The sequence below is a fragment of the Paroedura picta genome, chromosome 10 (assembly GCF_049243985.1).
Source record: "Paroedura picta isolate Pp20150507F chromosome 10, Ppicta_v3.0, whole genome shotgun sequence".
Lineage (NCBI taxonomy): Eukaryota > Metazoa > Chordata > Lepidosauria > Squamata > Gekkonidae > Paroedura > Paroedura picta.
In genome coordinates, this window is record NC_135378.1 from 86,667,849 (window position 1) to 86,693,735 (window position 25,887).

Genomic DNA, 25,887 nt, shown 5'->3' on the forward strand with positions numbered 1-25,887 from the left:
TTGTGGGGAGAGGACAGCAAGGTGATTGTCAGCCACTCTGAGACACATGAAGTCTACTGGTTGACTGGGCCAGTCACAGTTCTCTCAGAGCTGTTCTTGTGGAGCAGTTCTCTCAGAGCTCTTGCAGCCCCAGCTACCTCTCAGAGTGTCTGTTGTGAGGAGAAGAAGGGAAGGCGGTTGTCAGCTGTTTTGAGACGCCTTTGGGCAGGGAAAGCGGAGAATACAAAGCACCTCTTCATCTTTAACGTGCACTCTGGTGGGCATCTGCCAAGGCCCAGGGTTTTTGAGGGGGGCCCTGCTGCCAGCACCCCTTTCCCACTCCCTTGCTAGCCATGGGGGGGGGAGGGCCTGGGGGTGGGCCAAGGAGGTCAGGCTGGCCTGGACCCCCAGATCAGGACAAGAGATGCTCAAGGGTGGTTTGCATTTCCTGCCTCTGCAGATCAACCCTGGACTTCCTTGGGTTTCTGAGCTTCTGAGATCTGATAAATTAGGCCATTGCAGTAGGACAATCCTACTTCTTAATTCCTGGCCTGTGAGGCGGTGGCGATGGTCAAATTTGAAAACCCATTTTGTCAAATATTATTTGGACAGCAACCATCTGTCACGATGGGCTTGGCTACCCAAATATTTGGATAGGACGCCTAAAGCCCTGGCCTTTTAATGCAGTATTGTTGGCAAGCACACCCCAGCATCCTCTTTGTCGCCAGAACAATTCCCTTTTAAAGATAAACATAATCCAGGGAAATTTGTTGTAAATGTCTACAGTAGACAAGATTTGTCATTATTTAATGCTGCAGATTGTCTTACAGAGCACTTTTCATGCTGTACATTTCAAATGAGTAGGAGCACGTCTTTCACAAGAATCGGTGCTTTCTTCTTCTTAGGGCTCTCAAAATCTCCCATCTGACAGAAAACCTGAAAGGGATGGGTGAAGGCCGGGATTTCTTCCTACCCGGGAACCTGGAATAGAGGGCCGCAGTGGTGGGCACAGAAGGGCTACCCTGTCCACCAGCCTCTGGGCCGGATAGATGACCTCAGTGCAGGCTCTCTCAGCCAGGGTTTCCCACCAGCCCCAGCAGGGCTTGGCCCAGTGGGTGGCCATGAATGGGTTTTTAATGGTTTTAATTGTTTTTAAAAAATTGGGTGGTGTGACCATATGTGGTCATGTCCACTCTCTCTCTCTCTCTCTCTCTCCCCGCCCCCCCCCAAGCTCCAATGCTGGGCCTGGAGGGGGTGGAAGGGAGGGGCTGGTCATAAAAACCCTTGCTGGCTAAGCCTCATCGCAGGTGGTAGCGCACTTTAACTTCATTGCATGGGGGGGGGGGGTTGGCAGAGCAGCCCCGCAGAGTAGGCCACTGGGCCATTTCTGGGGTTGGGAGCTGGGGGAGCCATGGGGTGCTCTCGCCCCCTGACCCCTGCAGCAGCCCCTCCCCCGTCGGGCGAGGACTTGGGCGCCTTCCTGCCCCTTCCAGCTGCTCCCGGGGAGCTAAAGGGGAGGGTGGCGCGTGTCCCGCATTGTGGGGGCTGGACTAGATGACCCCGGAGGGCCCTTCCCACGATGCTGAGGCTGCCCCTCACTGCCTGCCCAGCCCCCCCCCCCCCCCCGCTGCAAGCCTGCATGCAATTAAGAAATCCAGAGTCCTGGGGGGGAGGGGGGAGGGGTCCCCTCGGGGGGGTTCCAGGCGAGCCCCCCAAGCCCTCCTCCACGTGCGGCCGCAGCCCCGCCCCCGCCCCCGCCCCCTCATTGGCTCAGCCGTCCACGGCGGGCCACGCCCCACGCGGAGGGAGCCGCCCCTTCCTCCGCCGCACGTCGGTCCCCGGCCCCGGCCCCGCCAATGGGAGGCCCCGCGGAGAGGGCGGCGCCTAGCTCTTTGTCGCCGCGGCCAATGGGGGCGAGGGGGCGGGGCCGGGCGAGGGGGCGGAGGCGCCGCGGGAAAGGCGGCCGGAGAGCGCGGCTCGGCGGTTCGAGCGGCCCGAGGGAGCGGAGGAGGGAGGCCGCCGGCCCCGCAGCAGCCCGTGAGTGAGCGAGTGAGAGCCCGCCCCGGGGGAGGGAAGGGGAGTGGGGGCGCTTCCCCAAGAGAGCCTTAGACCCCCCCCCCCCAGTGAACAGGCCCCCCCTGCCCGTGCTTCCCCTGCGCTTCTCCCACCCCCATTGTTAATAGTCATGGTAGATGCCTAGCCCCCCTCCCCGCCCTCCGTAGGCTCGCCTTGCTTTGATCCTGGGGGCTACAAAAGGTGCCCCCCCCGACACCTGCCCGCACCTGCCCCTCTTCCCCACCTGCCCCTGGGGGTGGGGAGGTGGTCTGTTCAGCATCCTGGTGGGAGCAGGTTCCTAGAGGAGGCAGGGCAGGGCCTGGGGGGGGTTCACGGGATGGGGTGGAGGGGGCTTTGCCCCCCCCCCCACATAGGCAGGTGTCCCCAGCCTGCCTTGCGCTCCCTCCAAGGCTGTACCGCCCAGGGGTGGCCAAACGGTGGCTTTCCAGAGGTCCAAGGACTACAGTGACCATGAGGCCAGGGCCGCTGGGCAGAGGCAACCCACGGCCACTCACCTCTGCTGACCTCCCCTGGCCTGGATTGCGCTTGGATGGGAGACCACCTGCGAGGGCCAGGGTTGCTGTGCCAAGGCAGGCAATGACCGACCACCTCTGCACTCCCCGGGGGAGAAATCTAATGATTGTTCTAAAACATTTTCCTCCCAGGAGCTGCTGGATTTATGCCAGGGGGTAGAGAGGAGAAACGAAGGGATTGCGTGCCCATCGCTCCCCCCCCCCCCCCCCATGGCTCTGAATTGTTGCTCCAGTTTCTGGTGCTGCAGGGCTGGTTCCCCCCAACTCCCGGCTCAACTCTCCCCCCCCCCCCAGCTGCCCCCAGCCCTTAGCTTGCTCTCTTTTCTTCTCTGCTCTGAGTTCCTCTCTGCTGTTCAAAGTCTTGAAGGCCGGGGGGGGGTGGATTTCTCAAATAGCAGCTCTTGGAGGCCGTTGGACTCTTCTTCCTCCTCGGAGCCTCCTGCTTTCCATCCTTAAAAGCTGTTTCCAGGGGAAGTTCAGGGCAGGGAAGACTCCAGAAGTCGAGTGATGGACTGGCCGTGCGTGGTGGTGGTCGGCAGTGCTAAATGTCTGTGCGTGGAAGGCATGAGGCAAGCTACAGCAGAGAGACTCCTGCCGTATAAGGAATGGGCTGCATGAAGCAGCCGTAATGCAGTTATTTACTTACACGTCTGTGTCCTCCCCGCACCCTGCGGAGGCCGTCCAACGGAGCTGGCAGCTCCAGAGAACCGGACCAGGGGTCCTTCGGGCACAGTTTTGCATGGCATGCGTGTATTCAGTGCTGTGAGGTCACCGGCAGTTTGTGGCGATCCTGTAGTGGTTTTGGGGAGTGATAAGTACTTATTTTAAGGAGAAAAACAGAAATATGAAATTGATACCCAAGAGAAAAGGGGCTGTAGATAGCAAATCATTTTCAAATATATATGTGTGAGTTACGCCAATTTACTCAGATTCCTCCTATGTCCAGGGGATGGGAATGGCGGGACATGGTTCCTTGACCATAACACTCCTGGGGCGGGAGGAACATGATGGACAGGGTGGTCCTGAAGACCCCATGCTCCCTGACCGTTTAGGGCTTTAAAGCTAATAACCCCAGTCTTTGCTTGCAATGGCCACTGGCTGTGGACAGTAAGTGGATAAGCCAAATCTTGAATCTGAATCAGTTTTTCAGTCTGGAGGCAGTGGGAAAGCACTGGTTGTATATGAGTTCTCCCCTGGGCCTAAGCCACTGCATTTTGGACCGCTTGTTGTTGTTGTTGTTGTTGTTATTACCCACCACTCCCGGCAAGCCAGCCTATGATGGGTTACAAAATTAAAACAGAAACAAAAACAGAACAATAAAAGCCCAATAAAACCCCATTAAAACAAGAACCGATGGGAAAAGCCCAACATGGTGGAGTTTCCGGAGCAGTTTCAAGGGAAGCCCTGCGTAGCACAAGTTACAGTAGTCTAGCCTGGAGGTGACTGCTGCGTGGATCACTAATCCTACTGGCTTGTCCTGAAATCGCACCCTCAGTCCGTCAAGGTCCGTATCACCTGCTCAGACTGGCTGCGGCTCTCGGGGGTCCCAGGGAGGTCTCCTCACTGCCTGCTCCAGATCCCTAAGTGGAGATGCCTGAGGCTTAACCCGGGACCTTCTATGCACCGAGCAGAGGCCCTTCTGCTGAGCTGCAACCCCTCCTCCCCCTTGATTCTCTTGGGGCACATGCATATTTTGTTCTGGTTCTGCTAGATCCTCCGGAGAAACAGGCTTGATCGGTTTCCAAAACGGTCTTGGAAATACTTGCTTGCGTGAGAAACATGTCTCAGTTCTCGGGGAGGGGAGGGAGGGAGAGACCTCTGTCGCCTGCAGCTCCGGCATCTCGGAATTTCTTGCTCCTCTTGGGACCCCTCCCGTGGCATCCTTGAGGGAGGGCGCCCCACCACAGGAAGGGGGGCTGTGCTGTGGGGCTCCTGGTATTCCACAGGCCTTCTCCTCTCTTCCTCCCCCCCATCCCGTGTCCCCATGCTCGCCACACTGTACAGCCCCCTGGCCATTGCTAAGTGCACAGAATGACACTCAACATGTTAATAGTCTGGGGGGGGAGGAATGTCCCATGAACAGTCTCTGTTCCAATCATTTTCCAAGTAGTTGAAGGAGAACTGCAACCCATCAGCACCAGAGAGGACGGTTAAAGGAAGCCTGACTGAGACTTCTTTCCGCAGTCTGAGGTCTCCAGGGAGGGTGGGGCCGTGGCTCAGGGGCAGAGCATCCTCCGCCTCTGGCTTGTAGCAGCCTGGGCCCAAGAAGAGACCCTTGGTTTTGAGTGGACCTGCTCCTGAGCAGCAGGGGTGTGGATTGGAATGCCAAAGTCTGGAGCCCTGGGAGGGCCAAGAATTCCGTGTGAGAAAACAGCAACAGCAGAAATTTTGGAGGGGAATGGAAACAGATGTTACTCTTCCCTTCCCTTGGAGCCTAACCCTGTTTTGCCCCTGCGGCAACATAAAATGCATCATGTGCAGCTGCTCCGTTGTGCAGAGAACCAACTTCCCTCAGCCATTCGACAGCCTCCTGGCGCACCCCTTCGCCATCTCTTTGTTGTGTGGTGTGAGCAGGCAGGAGGGACACAGAGGGGCAGTGTTCAGGGTGTCTCCTGCAGGGTGATGTGGGTGTGCCAAGGTGGCACGGTGCCAAGCTCTGCAGCTGAGGGTTGGGCTGTGACCTGAGGACCTAGGAGTATCCTGTGTTTGAGGATGAAATGCACTTTGTGCATGTTCAGAGGCACTGCTTTGCATAGTTTCAGAGAGCTGCCATGTTGGCCTGCAGTTGCACAGTTCTTTTAGGATGGTGAATCTAGGAGCACGTTGGAGACCAACCAGGTTTTCAGTGGAGGAGCGCTGACTCTTGAAGGCTCATAACCTGTCCGGCAGCCTCCCGGACTTCCTTCCATGGTCTTTCCAACATGTGCTTGACCCAAGTCCCAGGGACGTCTGTGAACAGTACTCCAGTGTCCCACCCGCCCCCACTGTGCGTTCCACTTCTCAGAGCCAGATGGCTTTGCAGCCACGGATGTTTATCCTTTCACGCCTCACGGTGTTAGAGGCGATCTGCATTTCCCTTTGAAGATGAGATCTGTTCTGTGTGAACTGAATAATATATTAATAGAGTCCAATAGCATCTTTAAGACCAACAAAGATTTATTCAAGGAAGGAGCTTTCGAGTGCATGCACTCGAAAGCTCCCTCCTTGAATAAATCTTGGTTGGTCTTAAAGGTGCACTCTGTGCATGCACTCGAACGCTCCCTCCTTAAATAATTCTTTGTTGGTCTTTAAGGTGCACTCTGTGCATGCACTCGAAAGCTCCCTCCTTGAATAAATCTGTGTTGGTCTTAAAGGTGCACTCTGTGCATGCACTCGAAAGCTCCCTCCTTGAATAAATCTGTGTTGGTCTTAAAGGTGCACTCTGTGCATGCACTCGAAAGCTCCCTCCTTGAATAAATCTGTGTTGGTCTTAAAGGTGCACTCTGTGCATGCACTCGAAAGCTCCCTCCTTGAATAAATCTGTGTTGGTCTTAAAGGTGCACTCTGTGCATGCACTCGAAAGCTCCCTCCTTGAATAAATCTGTGTTGGTCTTAAAGGTGCACTCTGTGCATGCACTCGAAAGCTCCCTCCTTGAATAAATCTTGGTTGGTCTTAAAGGTGCACTCTGTGCATGCACTCGAAAGCTCCCTCCTTGAATAAATCTTTGTTGGTCTTAAAGGTGCACTCTGTGCATGCACTCGAAAGCTCCCACCTTGAATAAATCTTGGTTGGTCTTAAAGGTGCACTCTGTGCATGCACTCGAAAGCTCCCTCCTTAAATAATTCTTTGTTGGTCTTAAAGGTGCACTCTGTGCATGCACTCGAAAGCTCCCACCTTGAATAAATCTTGGTTGGTCTTAAAGGTGCACTCTGTGCATGCACTCGAAAGCTCCCTCCTTGAATAAATCTTGGTTGGTCTTAAAGGTGCACTCTGTGCATGCACTCGAAAGCTCCCTCCTTGAATAAATCTGTGTTGGTCTTAAAGGTGCACTCTGTGCATGCACTCGAAAGCTCCCTCCTTGAATAAATCTTGGTTGGTCTTAAAGGTGCACTCTGTGCATGCACTCGAAAGCTCCCTCCTTGAATAAATCTTTGTTGGTCTTAAAGGTGCACTCTGTGCATGCACTCGAAAGCTCCCTCCTTGAATAAATCTTTGTTGGTCTTAAAGGTCCACTCTGTGCGTGCACTCGAAAGCTCCCACCTTGAATAAATCTTGGTTGGTCTTAAAGGTGCACTCTGTGCATGCACTCGAAAGCTCCCTCCTTAAATAATTCTTTGTTGGTCTTAAAGGTGCACTCTGTGCATGCACTCGAAAGCTCCCACCTTGAATAAATCTTGGTTGGTCTTAAAGGTGCACTCTGTGCATGCACTCGAAAGCTCTCTCCTTGAATAAATCTTGGTTGGTCTTAAAGGTGCACTCTGTGCGTGCACTCGAAAGCTCCCTCCTTGAATAAATCTTGGTTGGTCTTAAAGGTGCACTCTGTGCATGCACTCGAAAGCTCCCTCCTTGAATAAATCTTGGTTGGTCTTAAAGGTGCACTCTGTGCGTGCACTCGAAAGCTCCCTCCTTGAATAAATCTTGGTTGGTCTTAAAGGTGCACTCTGTGCATGCACTCGAAAGCTCCCTCCTTAAATAATTCTTTGTTGGTCTTAAAGGTGCACTCTGTGCATGCACTCGAAAGCTCCCACCTTGAATAAATCTTGGTTGGTCTTAAAGGTGCACTCTGTGCATGCACTCGAAAGCTCCCTCCTTGAATAAATCTTGGTTGGTCTTAAAGGTGCACTCTGTGCGTGCACTCGAAAGCTCCCTCCTTGAATAAATCTTGGTTGGTCTTAAAGGTGCACTCTGTGCCTGCACTCGAAAGCTCCCTCCTTGAATAAATCTTGGTTGGTCTTAAAGGTGCACTCTGTGCATGCACTCGAAAGCTCCCTCCTTGAATAAATCTTTGTTGGTCTTAAAGGTGCACTCTGTGCGTGCACTCGAAAGCTCCCTCCTTGAATAAATCTTTGTTGGTCTTAAAGGTGCACTCTGTGCATGCACTCGAACGCTCCCTCCTTAAATAATTCTTTGTTGGTCTTAAAGGTGCACTCTGTGCATGCACTCGAAAGCTCCCTCCTTGAATAAATCTTGGTTGGTCTTAAAGGTGCACTCTGTGCATGCACTCGAAAGCTCCCTCCTTGAATAAATCTTGGTTGGTCTTAAAGGTGCACTCTGTGCATGCACTCGAAAGCTCCCTCCTTGAATAAATCTGTGTTGGTCTTAAAGGTGCACTCTGTGCATGCACTCGAAAGCTCCCTCCTTGAATAAATCTTGGTTGGTCTTAAAGGTGCACTCTGTGCATGCACTCGAAAGCTCCCTCCTTGAATAAATCTTGGTTGGTCTTAAAGGTGCACTCTGTGCGTGCACTCGAAAGCTCCCTCCTTGAATAAATCTGTGTTGGTCTTAAAGGTGCACTCTGTGCATGCACTCGAAAGCTCCCTCCTTGAATAAATCTTGGTTGGTCTTAAAGGTGCACTCTGTGCGTGCACTCGAAAGCTCCCTCCTTGAATAAATCTTGGTTGGTCTTAAAGGTGCACTCTGTGCATGCACTCGAAAGCTCCCTCCTTGAATAAATCTTTGTTGGTCTTTAAGGTGCACTCTGTGCATGCACTCGAAAGCTCCCACCTTGAATAAATCTTTGTTGGTCTTTAAGGTGCACTCTGTGCATGCACTCGAAAGCTCCCACCTTGAATAAATCTTTGTTGGTCTTAAAGGTGCACTCTGTGCATGCACTCGAAAGCTCCCTCCTTGAATAAATCTTGGTTGGTCTTAAAGGTGCACTCTGTGCATGCACTCGAAAGCTCCCTCCTTGAATAAATCTTTGTTGGTCTTTAAGGTGCACTCTGTGCATGCACTCGAAAGCTCCCACCTTGAATAAATCTTTGTTGGTCTTTAAGGTGCACTCTGTGCATGCACTCGAAAGCTCCCACCTTGAATAAATCTTTGTTGGTCTTAAAGGTGCACTCTGTGCATGCACTCGAAAGCTCCCTCCTTGAATAAATCTTGGTTGGTCTTTAAGGTGCACTCTGTGCATGCACTCGAAAGCTCCCACCTTGAATAAATCTTTTTTGGTCTTTAAGGTGCACTCTGTGCATGCACTCGAAAGCTCCCTCCTTGAATAAATCTTTGTTGGTCTTAAAGGTGCACTCTGTGCATGCACTCGAACGCTCCCTCCTTAAATAATTCTTTGTTGGTCTTAAAGGTGCACTCTGTGCATGCACTCGAAAGCTCCCTCCTTGAATAAATCTTGGTTGGTCTTAAAGGTGCACTCTGTGCATGCACTCGAAAGCTCCCTCCTTGAATAAATCTTTGTTGGTCTTAAAGGTGCACTCTGTGCATGCACTCGAAAGCTCCCACCTTGAATAAATCTGTGTTGGTCTCAAAGCTGCTCTTGGACTCTATTTTTGTTGTGCTACTTCAGACCAACACGGCGGCCCACTTGAATCTGAATAATATATTGTTGGAGGTGGGGGATTTCTCTACAAAGTGTCCTTTGAGCTCTAAGGCTTTCCTGTGCTGCTGTGATTTTGTTACATTCCCTCCTGAGATGAACTTCTGCGTCTTTCCCCCCAAAGTTCTGAGTTTGGCTATTTGGGGGAAATTCACTAACACGGCCATATGCTGACCATCCGTTTGGACTCTAAGGTGCTCCGGGATGTGTGCGTATTCTTTGGGCGCTTCTGCACCCACTAAATACTGCGCTTTCCGTCTACTTTGCAACCGAATTTTGCTGTGCAAAATGGCAAAATCCATTTGCAAATATTCGCTGAAGAGGATTGAAACAGCATTCGTTTAGCACGTGGGGAAGCAGTGTTTGTTTTGCGTGTCTGCCACGTGGCTCCTTCTGGGGGCTGCTTCCACAGTGGTTATTGCCCCTGAGATGAAGCCAGATCTACCCCCCTCCCAGCTGTTAATTCTTTTGAGAATAAGGGCCTTTTGCCTGCATCTTTGCCCTCTGTGGGTGTGCACCGTGACTTGAAGGGCTGAGACTGGCCCTCTCTTGCTTTGTGAGCCGGCAGCTTGCCTTGCTGCCTGAACCGGGCATGCACGAGCGCTAACTAATCACTCTGGTTTGTCAGCCTGCTTCAGGCTGTCATTGAGAGGCAGCCCTGCTGCTGGCTAGTTCCGAACAGAATTGGCTGGGTTCAGACTTTGCAGTAAGCTCTGGTTAGGCAGATGGGAGAAGACCAGCAAATGCATGATGCTGGGTCATCAGACTGGCAGCAGCTCTCCCGGGTCTCAGGCGGAGATGTTCCCCCTCCCCTCCTGCCTGGCCCTTTTTTAACTAGAGATGCTGCTGGGGATTGAACCTGGGACCTTCTGCCTGCCAAGCAGAGGCTCTTCCCCTGAGCCACGGCCCCTCAACAAAACACAAAGCTGCCTCAGGCTGAATCACACCGTTGGTCCTTCAAGGTCTGTATTGTGCAGACCAGCAGCCGCTGTCCAGGGTCTCAGGCAGACGCCTCCTGTGGAATCTGCTGCTTGGTCCTCTGAACTGGTGATGCTGGGTGTCAGAAATGATTTATACTTTTGCCGTGTAGCTGGGTCTTTCCGTCATTATTGAGCTTATTCCGGTTATTGATGGATGCCTCTCTTTGATCTTTCGCCTGGGCACCTGCTTGGCTCCTTGGTTATGGTCCAGGGCAGGGGTGAATGTAGCTGGCCTGGGGCCTGCACGTCCTGCCCGCCTCCCACTGCAGTGCATCTGGAACTGCTATCCCTGCCAGGGCCCCTGGGCACCAGTGGAGATGCCAGGCAAAGGACTGTCCGTTTAGTCAGCAAGGAATCTTTGCGCCTAAACCTTTAGGCACTGGGAGGCTTTGGGCGAGGGGCGGATAAGGGGCAGTTTAGTTAGGACTTTCAGCCTTAGCAAGGACACCGTGATGCTGAATTCCTTATTCCTTCCATAAAGAGATTTCCCTCAAGTGAAGTCTGCTTGCTGGGAGTAATGGACAGAGCCTCACGCTGTGGATTGAACCAGGCCAGTCCCCTCTTCAGTGTCCTTGGTAGAGGCTCTTCATATGACCTACGGGCTGATCCCTTTCAACTGGAGATGCCGGGGATTGAACCTGGGACCTTCCGCAGGCCAAGGACAGGCTGTGCCACTGAGGCACAGGCCCTCCCTGAAAGGGAAACTTCACCACGTTCGGTTCTCCAGACGGCCAGACCTTGACCCTCCTAACTGAGCCCGACTCCCCTCCCTCTGCTATATTTGCACCTGCCTCCCCCCCCTTCACTCAGTCTGCTGAACCTGCCCTCCCCTCCTTCCCCCCTTTTCTTTGATTTTGGCTGCTTGAAGCCAACAGGGATTGTGTTGAACTAGTTTTTTTCCTGGAGGGTGACCTTGGCGGAAAAGAGGGGAGCCAGCTCTCCGCTCCCCAAGGGCTCCTTGCCTTTCTCTTCTCCGGCAACTGGAGCGAGTCGAGGCCGCTGGGCTCCTGCTCAAAGTGGGGAAGACGGGCTGGTCTCCAGCACGGAGCCCACCTTTGCTTTAGTGGGGGGTCCTGCAAGGGGTTCCCTGGGGGGTCCAGGGGAGGGGGCCCTTGACCTTCCGCTTGCACAGGTGTGTGTGCGTGTGTGTGTAATGTGTGAGGGGGAAGCAGCTGCCTGGCGGAGCGAGTGTGAAGAAGTTGCGATTGGGGTGTGAAGCCGAAAGTGGGAGAGGGCGGGCGCATGAGAGACGGTTGCCATGGCAATGGAACACTTATCCGGCAGGCGGGACGGCTGGAAACTCTTTGGCTCCGAAGCTGTTGAAGAGCAGGGCTGTGGGTTTTGCTTTGTTCTTCCTTTTCCAAAACTAGACGGGGCAGATGCCTCTCTTTTCGGTCCCCTGTGCTCTCTGCAGCTCCCTGTCCATGGCTAGCTGCACGGACGTAACTCTGCCATGAACGTAGAGGCTTGGTTGAGGCTGGTGTCGGCTTCCCGCGGCCTCCACGGAGGGCAGGGCCGTGGCTCAGTGGCAGAGCATCCGCTTGGTATCCAGAAGGTCCCCAGTTCAATCCCCGGCATCTCCAGATTAGAAAGACCAGGCAACAGGTTATGGACAGGGCTTGAGACCACGGAAAGGAGTCGCCAGTCTAATCCCCGATGGACTGGTGGTCTCGTTCAGCCTAAGGCCGCCTCCCGTGGGTCTCCATCATTCTTGGTCCTTTGCGGGCTCTCCTATGGAAACGCCTGGAATTGGGATCATGGTGTTGCTGTGGGCATACCTGGGTTCCTTGACCATCGCTTTGCACCGGCCCGTAGTCCACACGTCTGCTTGGGAAAGGGGCGAGACTTTCATGGTCTCCTGACCCACTCCTGGCCAAAGCCCAGGGACCTTGGTCTTGTGAATGCAAAGGGTGCCCCCGGTTCCCCCGCAAAAGCCCTGCTACAAAGATGAGTCAGTCTCCTGCTCAACTTCCATTAATTTCAAAGGGGCTTGTGCAGGAGAACTTCCTACAGGATGGTGCCCTCTGAACTTACCAGTTAGCATCCTATTGGGAGCCCCCTCCCCCCCCCCATCAGTGGCAAGGTAGTTGGCATCAGAAGCAGGAACTTCTCTGTCGTGGCACCCGGTCATTGGAACTCCTTTTCTTTTCCTGCACCTTTGTGCAGTTACTTTGCTCCTGCCTATTTCAGTTTCTCTTGTTTATTTATTTATTCATTTAATTTGTCATGCCCTTCTCTCACGAAGTGGCTAACACCCTTCTCTTTACCTCTGCTTCATCTGCACAACAACCCTGCCGGGTAGGTGAGGCTGAGGGTGGTTGACTGACTCAGGGTCTCCCAGGAGGCTTCTGTGACGGAGTGTGGATTTGAATGCAGGTGCCCCAGGCTCTTGGCCCACGCTCTTAACTGCCGCGCCACTCTGGCTCTCTCGGTGGCTGTCCATTTCAAGTTAAATGTTTCGTTTATTTATTTATTCTTATGCTTTTATAAGCCCTTCCTTAACCCATGGTGGTTTATATCAGAAGTATAACAAAAAAAAAATTAAAACATCGTATAAATGACTATATAAATAAAGATACTTAACTTTAAAATTTAATTAGTGTAAAGCTATTTCAAAGCTACCTCTTCTTCCAAAACTAACTCAATGCTAGTGTGGGGGTATTACTCCCTTCTTCTTTAGAAAACAATATTTCTATTGTTTCTAAAGGTCATCTAAAGGGGACCTCTCTCTCTCCCCCTCTCCGTCTGTCCATCCATCCATCCATCCATCCATCCATCCATCCATCCATCCATCCATCCATCCATCCATCCATCCATCCATCCATCCATGTCCTTATGCACTATCACGTATCCAACAGGAAGAGAATTTTCTCCCCACTATAATCCTAAAAACATTTTCTATGAAATACAATATATCTTACTTCAGACGTTTTAAATTTCAGAATTAAATTCCTAATTCCATAACGACCCCTTCCAGGTGTATTATTAATGGCACCGTTGCTACATTTTCCATTTTCCATCTTTCTGCTTTTCTGCAAATTTGCCGCAGCTTCCAATAGGCCCAGTTTTTTAAAAAAAGAATTGATTAGGCGGCTGTCAATTTCCAAAAGCTGTTTTGTTTTGTGTGTGTGTGTGTGTTTTTTTACATTCCCTGCTCTTTAGTTGGGTGACGTTTGAGTGGCTGGCGCCTCTTTAAATAGATTTAATGGGCCGGGTTGGTGCGCTTTTGTGCGGCTGTGTTGACAAAACATTTCCTGTCACCTCATGTGGCCTTACGACAGTGTGTAGGATTTGGACGTTCCGAATTAGAACAAAGTCCAGCTTGGGGAAGAGAGTGAGCACTGCTTCCCTTTCTGCTTCCGTTTTCTCTTGCGCCTTGGACGCTTCTGGAAATTCTCTGTGTCTCTCCTCGCCCCGTCCAGCAGGCACACAAGGGCAGTGATAGGAGGGGGCTGCTGGGTGTGGAGGTCTGGTGCACGTTCTATGCGTCCCCCTCCCCCTTTTCTCTCAAGAGGAAGAAGAATCTCTCCCATCCAGCCTCAGGGTGTGTAGCTCCGCAGACGCAGCACCCACGTTACAGTGTGAATGGGGTGCGCACGAATGTTTTCCTTGCACACCCGCGGAAGCCAGGCATCTGCGGATCGCCCACATCCTGCACTATGGACGAGTTCTTGCTGCACTGCTGACTCCTTCTGGCCCCCCCAGGGTGAGGGGGGGGATCTGTTTCTTCGCAGACCCCCGTCGTGCCATCATATTTAATGTTCTCTTCTCCAGCTCCATGGCAACAGGATAAGTGTGGTGGTCTTCAGCCCAGTGCCCGAGAGAGGGGCAGACTGCTCCTCGGCCGTTCTTGGCTGGGGTGGTGCCTCGGTTTCCCCACCCAGGCAGACTGTAAATGGGAGGGGGAAGGGAAGGGTGCAGAGCATCTGTCGGGTTGAAGCCGCTGGCCGTGCAAGGTGGGTGCTGCCGCGTCTTAGAGGGGTTGCGTTGCTGGTACCAAACGCCAGGCGAAGAACGGCTTGTAAAAAGAGCTCCTTTCAGCAGAGGTAATTTCCCCGTCCCTGGAAGGCAGATGGAAACTTCTGGGGTTTGAAAAGAGCCTTATTGCCGCTGGCAGGTGCTGAATTTTTAATATTTTTGTGTGAGCTCGAAAGGACCTTGCTGGAGGGGAGCATGCAGACGGCTGACGGGGGGGATGCGGGAATAAGCGGTAGGTTTTTGTTATTGTGCAATAAATTAAACCCCAAAGTTGGAGGCAGTTTCTTCCAGATGCACTTCTGAGGTTCCTTGGCTGGCATCAAATTCTCCGCTGCAGGATCAATTGCCCCTGCCCCCTCCCCTCTGTGTCTAGATGTGCCCCCCCCCTTCATTCTTGGGGGCATTTGTGTTTTTTAGTAAAATGAACGAGGTTTTATTTGAAATACTTTTGAAGTAAACATTATAGCAAAGCACGGATGCCTCGCCAAATGAAATAGATATGTGATCGCTTGGGAGTGATTCCCCCCCCCTCCCCTGCCATTAATACTTGAGCTAGGCTACTCTGCAAAACATTCCCCAGGCTAAATTTACATAGTATCAAAAATATAAAGGGTTTTTATCAAAACTCGCTCGGACGTGAAAGTGAGCAATTCAAATGTAATAAGATAAATGAGGATTTTTTCCCCTTAAATTATTTATAGTAAACAATGAGCAACATAAAAAAAACCTGTGTGTGTGTATAGATCAGGGGTAGTCAAACTGCGGCCCTCCAGATGTCCATGGACTACAGTTCCCAGGAGCCCCTGCCAGCATTCGCTGGCAGGGGCTCTTGGGAATTGTAGTCCATGGACATCTGGAGGGCTGCAGTTTGACTACCCATAGATAGATAGATATAGATATAGATATAGTAGTAGTTACTACATAGGGCGGGGCTGGCCATTCTGTGACTCTCCAGATGTCTGTAGCAACCCTTGCTTTTTCACCTGGATAGGGACCGGCAAGGGCTGGGGCAGTGAGCTTTGGGGGGGGCGGGGGGGGACCTGCTCTGTGCCCTTTCCTCCAAGGCCGAAGGAGAGGGCTGACATCAAGATTTCTCTCCTGCTTTTTGGCAAAGTCGCCCCGGAAGCCACATGCGACAAAAGAAGGAACTGAGTTGCAAATTATAATTAGCAAGTAGATCAGGCCCAAATAATTTGGGAGCCAAGGTAACCCACTCGTTGCAAAGTAAGGAATGCAACCGGAAGGCCACAGTTGCTGACACCTGAAAACGTACATCTGCTCCAGTGCAAATGATTCCTGAATCTGAAGCCTGGTGAGGAAGAATTGTATTTCTCCGAAGTCAGAAGGGTGGTCCCAGGTAAGGGAGGGAGGTTTAGGGGTTGTGGGGCCACCACCAGAAGGGCCCTTTGCTTCACATTGAACTGCCGGTCTCCTTCGCAGGCCAGCAGACTCACGAGGTGTCCAGGGGTGGGGAGGTCAACCTGGGCCTTTTGCTGTTGTTGCTTTGGAGGGCTCTGAGTGTGTTTGTGGGGGAGGGGGGCAGGGGGCTGTCTTGCGTCTTCCCTGCAACTTCCCTGCAGTCTTGTTTTTCGTGGCGTTCTGAAATGTTAGCTGACTTGCAACTCAAGACGGAGGTCCAAAGATGGGGGGCCATTTGGAGAGGGGGGAGGAGGGGAAATAATGAAACGGAGGCCCTAGGAGAAGACCAGGGCTGGTGCTGGAGGCTGGCTTTCAGCCGGTGTTCTGCCTGGAACAGCTTTTTACAATCTTTAGACTGTTTGGCCTGAGTTTTAAAAAAATTGTCATTTTTTGGGTTTCTTTGGGCTCTCTGTTGCAGAGGTCTTCTTTCCTTGTCACGCAGTGAACCTTCCAGATTTCGGTTTCCTGGTGTGCCGTTGGAGACCCAAGCCCTCCCTCCTCCCTGCCCCAGGTGCTTCCTTGGGTGTCTTCCCCCGGGCCCAATCCCGTAGAGCTTTGTGCTTCTCGCCGGTTTAGCTGGGGCAGAAGGGAGCCCCCGGGAGAACCGAAGATCTCCTTTCTGGAGGCCATCGATAGCATCTGCTTCTTGCACCCTCCGCTTGGTGTTCCAGCCCAGGGAGCTGCCTTTGCCACCTCCTCCCCATCCCTTTCCTCCCTGCTGGGAGGGAGCCTGCTGCTCGTTGTCGGATTTCCTTCCCTCCCCATCCGCCTCTTCCAAAGGGATTGGTGCCGTTGCCCAGCCGGAAGAGCATAATGCTGCTTTTCTCAATCTGCAGAAATATTTCGCCCGCGTGCAGCACATTAGTGGCCTGGAAGAGAGCGTCTTGGCAGCGTGCCCGGGCGCTTTGTCCAGCGGTCATTTCGATCTGCCTCCAGCCTGCTGACCGCCAAGGAACCAGTCGCAAGGGTGACAGCTTAGGTCAGGTGGCAGCAAGGCCCCTGGGCCAGAGCTGCAGTTTCTGATCTGGCACGCCAGGTTTGATTTCCCCACTCCCCCATAAGCAGCCAGCTGGGTGACCTTGGGCTAGTCGCAGTCCAGATAGTGCTGTTCTCACAGAGCAGTCTTATTAGAAGTTCTCTCAGCCCCTCCTACCTCACAGGGTGTCTGTTGTGGGGCAAGGAAAGGAGGGAGATTGTAAACCGCTTTGAGACTCTTTTGGGCAGTGGAAAGCAGGGCATAAGAACCAACTCTTCTTCGTTGGTTGTTCTTGTGAGTGGTTCTCATTTGTATTCCTTTCATTTATTTACACCCATGTTTTCTTCCCAACGGAGACCCACGGTGGCTTGCAAGAGCTTCCTTTCATCCTCAGAATAAACTTTGAGTCCAGGGGCGCCTTTAAGACCAACAAAATTTTATTTGAGGTGTCAGCTTTTGTGTGCACGCACACTTCCTCAGATTCTGTGCATCCACACAAAAGTTTATACCCTGAATACAGCTTTGTTGGTCTTAAAGGTGCCCCTGGACTCAAAGGTTTGTTGTGCTGCTTCTGACCAACATGGCTACATACCTGGATCTATTCTCATCTTCACAACAACCCTGCAAGGTAGGTTAAGTTGACTGTGTGTGAGTGGCCCAAAGCCATCCATCAACCTCTCATGACAGATTGGAGTTCTGCACCTGGGTCTTTCCACCACAGACCTCCGTTATTTCGGCAGAGAACCTGCACCCAGAGCCCTTTGGCGGTTCCTTTAGTGCCATCGGCTTCCTGTTTCCCTTGGCCTTCAGCTCTGGATGCACAAAGATTCAGGGTTGTGTTTTGCATTGATGAGGCTGCCTGGTGGTTTGTGTGCAACTGTATCGCCACAACAGGAGGACTGGACTGAACTTTGTGCTAATTCTGTGACCGCCTCCTGCCTCGGAATTTGAAATGCAATTGCCACGTGCTGCAGATGAGCCCCTCCCTCCCTCCACCCTTCTCTTTCTCTGTCGCTGGCATATCTTGAGTCGTGTTTTATTCATTCTTTGCATGCACAGAACACCAGGCTCCAAGTGTCATGCATGCATAATTCCCCTAGAATGCTTGTTGACCTTGTGGCGAGATTATTTCCAGGATGAGGAGAAGGGGCTGCAACAAGGACACCCACCTGCCTAGGGATTACTGGGGTGAGGGCCACCAGAGGGGACCTTGGGCCCCTGGACCTCCGGACTCATAGCTCCGTTCATTCACCACCAACAGAGTCATGATCTGCTCTTCCCACTTGTACTCTTGATTTTTTAAAGCGTTGTTTGGCATTTATTTGGCCCAGCAGTGGGATGTAAACCTACGTAGTCTTCAAAATAAAGTATTCTTATCCTTCTTTCCCTACTCCTGAGACTTCTTCCCTGCTTGGGCATCTCTTGGGCGCACCCTTTTTGGGGATGTGGGTTTGGAGTGTTCTGAAACTGGTCCTGGGGTGGGAAAGTTGGATCCTTCCTGCAGCGGGCTGTTGAACGAGAAGGAGCAACCGGCTGCAGTTAACGGGGAAAGTTCTCTTCCGCTGCAAATCCCAGGGTGCCTCTTGTACCTTCCTGGCTCCGTGTCTGGCTGTCTCTTCTAGGTCAGGCTGCCTTCTGTTCGGCGCTGTTCCAATCCCCCCCCTCCCTCCCCCCGCTCCCCAGCTTTTGGGAAGTTTGATGCGGGAATCCAAAGAATTTGCAAACAGCAGTTAAAAGGCTCTTCTGCCGGCAGAATCTTGCCTGGGAGGGAGGGATCCAAATGGGCAGCCAGAAGCAGCTTTTGGTGTGGAGTCCAGTCCCTCCTCCCCCCCCCCCCCCCCCGCTTGCAGGATTGAGGCTGTGGTGCTCTCAGCCTCAAAGGTGGTCTTTCAGACGAGCCATTTTCAGCCACGGGCGTCCGGCAGGGCATGTCGCCTGCTTCCCTTTTAAAGCCTGGACAGAACCAGTCTGGTTCTGCTCCAGAAAGCCTTGCCAGAGACACGTTCTCCTCTCCTCTCCCTTTATGGAGCCACTGTGGGTGGGCAGGTGGTTGCAAATTCACAGAATCATAGAATAACATGATTAGAAGGGACCTCCTGGGTTTCCTTGCGTTCTGAAGGGGGTTGGACTAGATGACCCTGGAGGCCCCTTCCAAAGCCATGATTCCCTGATTCAAGGAGGCCTCTGTTTTTATTTCTGACAACCCCCTTCCAGTCCCCCTTCCGCCCCCCCCCCAACAATGTGACAGCTCCTGCAGTGTACCTATTAGTGGTGAGGCTGTGGGGAAACAGTGCAAGGAAAGGTGCTAATGACATCCTGGTTTCTGGGGCATTGGGGAGGGGGGTGTGCAGGGGGCGTTCGGCATTGCGCTGGAGTGGCGCAGTACAGGTGGAAATTGCTTGGGGGCTGAGGGGCAGGGATCGTGCCACGTTGGCTGGGGGCCGTGGGCGGTGCACAGTGAATATTTAATCCATGGTGTATCCGTGGGCTTTGCGTAGGGCTCTCGTCGGCCTGTCGAGGGTGTTGATGCTGCCATGATGACGCACGACCGGCTCTGAGCAGAAGGGCCCAGAACCCCCATGTCTCCCCCCTTTATACAATCTCTCATGTCGCAGCTAATTTATGGTGACCTTGTACAGTTTTCAAGGGGGCAAACTGTTTTCAAGAGGGCAAACTGTGGCCCTCCAGATGTCCGTGGACTACAAGTCCCATGAGCCCCTGCCAGCGAATGTGCTGGCAGGGGTTCCTGGGGATTGTCGTCCATGGACATCTGGAGGGCCACAGTTTGCCCACCCCTGCACCAGACCTTCAGAGGTGGTCGGCCATCCCCTGCCTCTGCCTGAGCTTGTTTAGCTTCTGAGATCTGATGAGGCTGGGCTAACCGGGACCAGCCAGGTCATGGCCGGAGATGAACAGAGGCGGTTTGCTATTTCCTGCCTCCGCAGAGCCAGCCCAGGTGGTCCTTCGTTCCAGTGCTAGTGGGGGCTGACCCGGCTCAGGTTCCAAGGTTTGACAAGGTCAGGCTGTCCGGGGCAGGGCAGTTGAAGGGTCTGGGGATCACAGGGGGGGGGGATCTTTGCTTGGGAAGGGGAAGAAGTTTTGGGTGAGATTGACAAGTGCTCTGAGGCTGCTGGGGAGGGGAGAGGCTGGATCTCTGCCGGAGTCCCAGAGTGCTGCTTTTAGAAAGAGAAACTGGTCTGCAGCTGGGGGGGGGGGGCAGAGAGAGGCACTCGGGAAAAGGCAGATCAGAGCTTGAGACCAACACGGCTACTCACCAGAATCCATAGAAGACAACTGGAGGTGTTTGTGAGTTGCCCCCCAAAAATTAAAATAGCCGAGGTTCTGCTAAAGGTGGGACTGTGGCTTTCAAAATGAGGCTGGCACACCAATAAAGAAAGAGGCCTCAAGGACGGATCGGTGGCATCCGCTTATCCCTTCTGCTGGGGAGACCTTTAAGCAGTGGCACGCTCTTGGCCACATTCCCCTTGATGTCTGTGGGGAGGGACTGTGGCTCAGTGGCAGAGCCTCTGTGTGGCCCGCGGAAGGCCCCAGGTTCAATCCCCGGCAGCACCACCAGTGAAAAGGACCAGGCAGAAGGCGACATTTGAGCTCTTCTCCACCCGACACCCTGGAGAGCAAACTAGAGCAAACCAACCAGCAGCGGTGTGTCAGAAACACCTGTCTCTCCGCCTCTTTCCCCTAAAACCTTCCCGAGGCTGAGGCCAAGTCTGCCCTTAGGACCCAGGGGGAGCCTCTTGGAGGGGCGCTTCCCACCCAGCCCGGACTCTCCCCTCCTGTGCCGATCTGGGATGCTGCTTAGAGAGTCTTCACCGTGGCCTCTTTCCTTTCTCTCCTCGGCCTCAGAGGCAGCCTGCTGCGTCCCCACCAAGCATGGCCTCCCGCTGATCCGGCAGAAGCTCCACACGGCACCGAACCGCATCCGTTGGCGGGAGAAATGGCGACAGCAAACAAAGGTACGTTAAGACCCGGGTGGGACTGGAGTGGGTCTGTGGATGCGGGTCTCCATAGCGACCTGGGCACCCATCCGCCGTGGCCTCTGGTGAGTCCTCCCTTTGTGTCACGGCAGGTTGATTTGGAAGGTGGCAGCGGCCACGCTCACTCCCTCCCCTCTCCTCTTCCAAACTCTGCATTCTGCTTCTGCGGGAGGAGGGGGGGGGAAGTGACCCTCCCTGGTTTGTTCTACCCATCTGGCTGCTCAGAGGTATACTGCCTCAGGGGCTGGAGGTTCCATCCAACCATCATGTTGATAGAAGCAAGCCATTGCCAGCGCTCTCCCTGAACAGCATCTGGGCTCAGGTTCGCTATTTTTGGTCCTTGATTGTTAATCCAGCCTGCAAACCTGATGCTTGGTATAGTTTTAGATTTGGAACTGCTAACCTTCCTCTCTTTTTCTCATTGTGGAGTATATTAAAGCATTTTCTTGGCTTCTTTCCACTCCAAAGACATTTATTTACCTCTCTTCTATATGATTAGGTAGCATATAATCATTTTGGCAATACACTCATTTTGATTGCTGAAGTTCTACCCAGGCCACGAGATTTTTAATTTGTTTCCATCCGGATAAGTCTGCTTGCATCAGTTTCCAGATTTTCTGATAATTATTTTTGAAAAGCTGGCTGTTTGGCCCTCTCCACATCAGGGGAAATGTAATGGGAGCGTTGTGGGAGTCAGCGGGATGTGTCCAGAATGCAAAGGAACTTTAATCGAAAGCTGAGCACTTGAGCTGTAGAGTTATTTGGACCCCCCCCCCTTAACCAGAAGTTTTAGACGGCGAATGTTAGTGTTCAGGCTTCTGGGATGCTTTGTGCTTTCTTACCAGTCCACCATGGTTCAATTTAGCCTTGGACCGGGGAGGTGGGGGTGGAAAGTGCCAACAAGTTGCAACTGACTTCCTGTGATCCCTCATGGAGTTTTCAAGGCGAGAGACATTCAGAGGCGGTTGGCCATTGCCCACCTCCACGCCAAGCCCCGCATCTTCCTTGGAGGCCTCCCATCCAAATACTGGCCAGTGCTGACTCTGGTTGGCTTCTGAGATCTGACAAGATCAGGACAGCTTCTAAATTACCCAGGGCATCAAAGTAAAACATTCCTCCTGCACACTAAGCCGGCCGTGGTGTGCACTAGGCATGTGCAATTCAGTCTAGACAAACTGAAAAGTACCCAAATCAGTGCTGACCGTATCCGAGCCAGGTCACCCTTCCCTGCACTTTTAACAGTCTGAACCAGCTTTATCTGAATCGCGATCTGGATAAGGATTTGGTGCCATTATAATCTATGACATCATTAAAGTCAATGGGAAATTTGGGCTTTTTGTCTATTCTGTGTTCGTGGGGGGATTGGGGTTTGAGGTAAAGGCACCAAATTTGCCATGTAACTGTGGGAGTTACTTAAAAAAATCCTCCACGTTTCAAAATGTTTGGACCAGGGGATCCAATGCTATGCACAGCCAAGAATGGTGCCTCCCCCCCCCCCCCTCCGGCTTTCCATTGTTTCCTGTGGTGGGAAAAAAGAGATTCTCTGTTCTGGCCTTTCTCCCTCCCCTTTGGGAACCCTCTTTGAGTGCCCGTAGAATTGGACCCTCTGGTCTAACCTTTTTGAAACTCTTGAGGAGAGGCTTCCACACTGCAAATTGGGTGCCTCCACCCCCACAGAATAGGCAAAAGGGCCAAATTTCCCATTGACTTCAATGTTATTGTAGGTTATAATGGTAATTTTGGGTGGATCCAGTTAAGTAGACCCTGGAGAGCCGCTGCCAGTCTGAGCAAACAAGACCGACCTGGGTGGACGGAGGGTCTGACTCGGTAGGAAGCTGCCTTCTGTGTGGGCGAAAGAGGAGTTGTGTTGGGGGGGGGTCTTTGGAGGAAGAGCTGGTGGCAGGGAAGGACCCGCCTTGCCTCCCCCCAGGCCCGGAGAAGAGGCTCTGCAGCAGCTGTGCTGCTCTCCTGCCAGCAATCAGGGCTTCTTTCTTCTCTGAGCCGGCAGGAGTTTCGTATGCAAAACAGGAAGCCCAGCCAGCTGTTGCTCTCTCCATGCTTGTCAAATACGCCGAGATATTTGCCACCCACTTCTTCAGTTTGGGGGGGTCAGCTGCCAGGAGGGCGTCCCCCAGAACTTCAGCTCCCTTGCAGGCTATGGAGATCAGTTCCCCTGGAGGAACGGATGCTTGGGAGGGGGGTCCCTGCCCTCTCCTGGCTCCATTCCCAAATATTCAGGAATTTCCCAACCTGGATCTAGCAGCCCTATGCCCCACCAGTGGCTGGGGAAATCAAGCATTCCTGGCGTGTGCCCACCACGGCTGCCTTTGGTGCTCTTGGCAGGTCCTGCCCTGAAGCTCCCTTGGCGACAAATCGGCATCTGTTTGTGCGCACCGCGGATTTCTTGGTCTCTGTCTCTCTCTGTGTCTGTGCTGCGGTCCACAAGCCAGCACAGGTTTGCTCCAATTCAGAGACAACCCCCCCCCCCCCGGGCACTCTTTCTATAGGGGAAAGTTTCCATGGTGGAAAACTCTGGTGAGCAGAGACGAATCTTCCCCTCCCAAAGCGGGAGACGGCAGATCTTTTTGCATGTTGGAAATGAGAGTGATGCCTTCCTCCTTCCCCTGGGAGCGGTGCATCTTTCTGTTTCCTCTTCTGCCGTCTCCTGGGCACCCATCTTATCTGCCAATTCCAGGGTGGCAGCGCTGGTGAAAGCTGGAGCCGGTGCCCCCCGATAGCTCTTCTTTCGTGGTAATGAAAGCTCCCTCGTCTCCGGGCCGCAGTGTTATCTTGGCAGGTTCTTGTGTGGGCAGGAACGACCGGGGCTGTTCTGTCCTCCTCCCTCTGTAGGGTTGAGTCCTGATAACCAGCAAGGATGATCCGAACGCCGGGCAGGGTGAAACGGCCCGTCCTGGGCAGCAGATTCCACGGCTTGTCATTCATTTCTTTTATTATTACGATCCTTGACCAAATCAAATACTGTAAAATTCAGGCCTACAATAAAATCTGGGTTACGACATTAAAATTAATGCAGCACTGTAATTGAATTAATATAAAATACAAGGTATTGCCAAATGTTTGAGATTAATTAAATTAGGCGCGGACCGGACTGTGTTCCCTGAGCCCTTTTCTGATTCGATCGGTCAGCCATCCAAACCTGGCCACCTTCCATGCCAGCTTCTGGGTTTTATCAGCTAACAGGATTGGCAGACGGTCCTTCCACTTCGACCAGGATAAGAAGCCAGGATGGCATTAATAGGACCTGCTCTGTTCCCACGGCAGAGCCTGCAGTCAAAGAAAACGCGCCCTGGAAAACCTGGAGTTTCCATTGCTCAGACACAGTTTTTCTGAAAGGGCCCAGTGAATTTAGCCTCAATGGTAGTGCATTATGCAGTAAAAGAGTAAACATTATCCTGTCCTTAAAATTCCCTAAAAATCTGATATACGATTTCAACATAATCCTATTGAGAGTACTTAGCTCAAGTAGAGGGTTCCAAGTTCTGCTTGCATTGATTTGCCTTCCCCATCTAATAGCCTTTGTTTTAGGGCAGATTTAGTCCAGTGGCTGAAAAAACTGTTTGGAGAATCAGCCGTTTGTTTTGGGCTCGACGATGAAAGAAGAACAGTTGATTTAGTTGCTTCATTTCTTCCCTGTTCGTCTCCCTGATGGAGACCCAACAGGGTTGGCATCCTTCTCCACTCCTCCATTTTGCCCTCACAACAACCCCGTAAGGTAGGATAGGCTGATGAGAGTGCCACCGCTGCTAGAGTGCACCTTTCCAAGCAGCTGTTCTCTCCAGGGGAAGCAACCTTTGTCGACTGGAGATCCATTGTAATTCCAGGCGATCCCCAGGCTCCACCTGCAGGTTGGCACCCCTGTCACACCCCTGGATGGTTCTTCCCCTAGTCAGGCCCGCTGTGAGTTCCCTGCCCGTTTGAGCAGCCACAGCTGGCCTCCTCTGGCCACCAAGAGACTCCCCCTGAAATCTGCAGCGGGGCCACATTAACCCCCGCTTTTGCTCTCCCTTCCGCAGGCACGAAGCCCAAGGCGGGGGGTGTCCGCTTTGCCCCCAACCAGACGGTGGAGGGCCCTTCCAGCCACGTCCACTTTGATGAGAAGCTCCACGATTCGGTGGTCATGGTCACCCAAGAGAAAGACGGGAACTTCCTGGTGAAGGTAGGAGCCGGGAAGCAGGTTCTTCGGCAGGATCGTAGCCCAGTTATGGCAAAGGGGGCAGAAATGGTTTGCCCCTGCCTGCCTCTGCACTGCAGCCCTGGGCTTCTCCGGGGGTCTCCCATCCAAGGACTAATCAGGGCCGACCCTGCTCAGCTTCCAAGATCCGGGGAGAGCGGCTGGGCGGGGCTTGGTGATGCAGTGGGCGGGGCCTCCACAGAGAAACTGGATCTTCTGCGTGTCAAGCAGGGGCTCTTCCGTAGCCTTAGGCTGAGGCTGAACCTGGGCAGCCAGTTGGCCCACTGGGTTGGTTGGTTGGTTGATTGATTTGTATCCTGCCACTCCCACTACCCGTGGCTCCTGGTGGGTCACATTCGTCCTCATGATAAAAACACATTAAAACAGTTAATACCCCACTGAATGACCGTAGGTGGCAACAAACCCTCCCCTGTGAAGCAGGATGCAGGAGTGGGTGGACCGCTGCTCCGATCCAGCCGGGCTGCTCTTGGGTCCCTCCCATCTGCTCTCCTCATTAGCTGAACTCCTTCCAGGCTCCCCCAGGAGACCACTGACCTATTTCTGGGCTGTCATTCCCAGGAGCCTGGCCTCGATTGGAAGGCGGCCTTGCTGAGGAGACGGCTAGAATTAGCAGGTCCTTCTTCCTAGATCAGGGGCGGCAGGAGAGCTGCTGCCAGTCAGAGTAAACGATAATGACCTTAATGGACCGACAGTCTGACTCCGGGTAAGGCAGCTTCATACGTTGGGGAGGGGCCATGGCATACAGAAGGCCCCAGGTTCAATTCCCAGCATCTCCAGTTAGAAGGACCAGGCAGGAGGGGATGGGAAAGACCTCAGTGGTCCAGGGGCAGAGCCTCTGCTTGGCATACAGAAGGCCCCAGGTTCAATTCCCAGCATCTCCAGTTAGAAGGACCAGGCAGGAGGGGATGGGAAAGACCTCAGTGGTCCAGGGGCAGAGCCTCTGCTTGGCATACAGAAGGCCCCAGGTTCAATTCCCAGCATCTCCAGTTAGAAGGACCAGGCAGGAGGGGATGGGAAAGACCTCAGTGGCCCAGGGGCAGAGCCTCTGCTTGGCATACAGAAGGCCCCAGGTTCAATCCCCAGCATCTCCAGTTAGAAGGACCAGGCAGGGGGTGATGGGGACTGTTGCCTGAGACCCTGGAGAGCAGCTGCCAGACTGAGTAGGCAATACTGACCTTGGTGGGCCGAAAGTCTGAATCAGGATAAAGCAGCATCATGTAGGGAGGGTC

At 53.0% G+C, this 25,887-nt stretch overlaps 1 protein-coding gene across 3 annotated transcripts in view; it reads left to right on the top strand.

Moving 5' to 3' along the window:
• Positions 1–1,902: 1,902 nt before the first annotated feature.
• Positions 1,903–25,887, top strand: part of ADISSP (adipose secreted signaling protein) — a 47,942-nt gene continuing 23,957 nt past the window's right edge. The window contains exons 1-3 of one of the 3 annotated variants that reach the window (XM_077301312.1): positions 1,903–2,016; positions 20,315–20,424; positions 24,480–24,622. In XM_077301312.1, the coding sequence (XP_077157427.1) occupies positions 20,406–20,424; positions 24,480–24,622 (162 nt within the window). In that variant the 5' untranslated portion in view covers positions 1,903–2,016; positions 20,315–20,405. Of the gene's footprint in view, positions 2,017–13,602; positions 13,622–14,003; positions 14,124–20,314; positions 20,425–24,479; positions 24,623–25,887 lie in introns of those variants that run through there. The other 2 variants (XM_077301314.1, XM_077301313.1) reach the window with 2 other exon arrangements.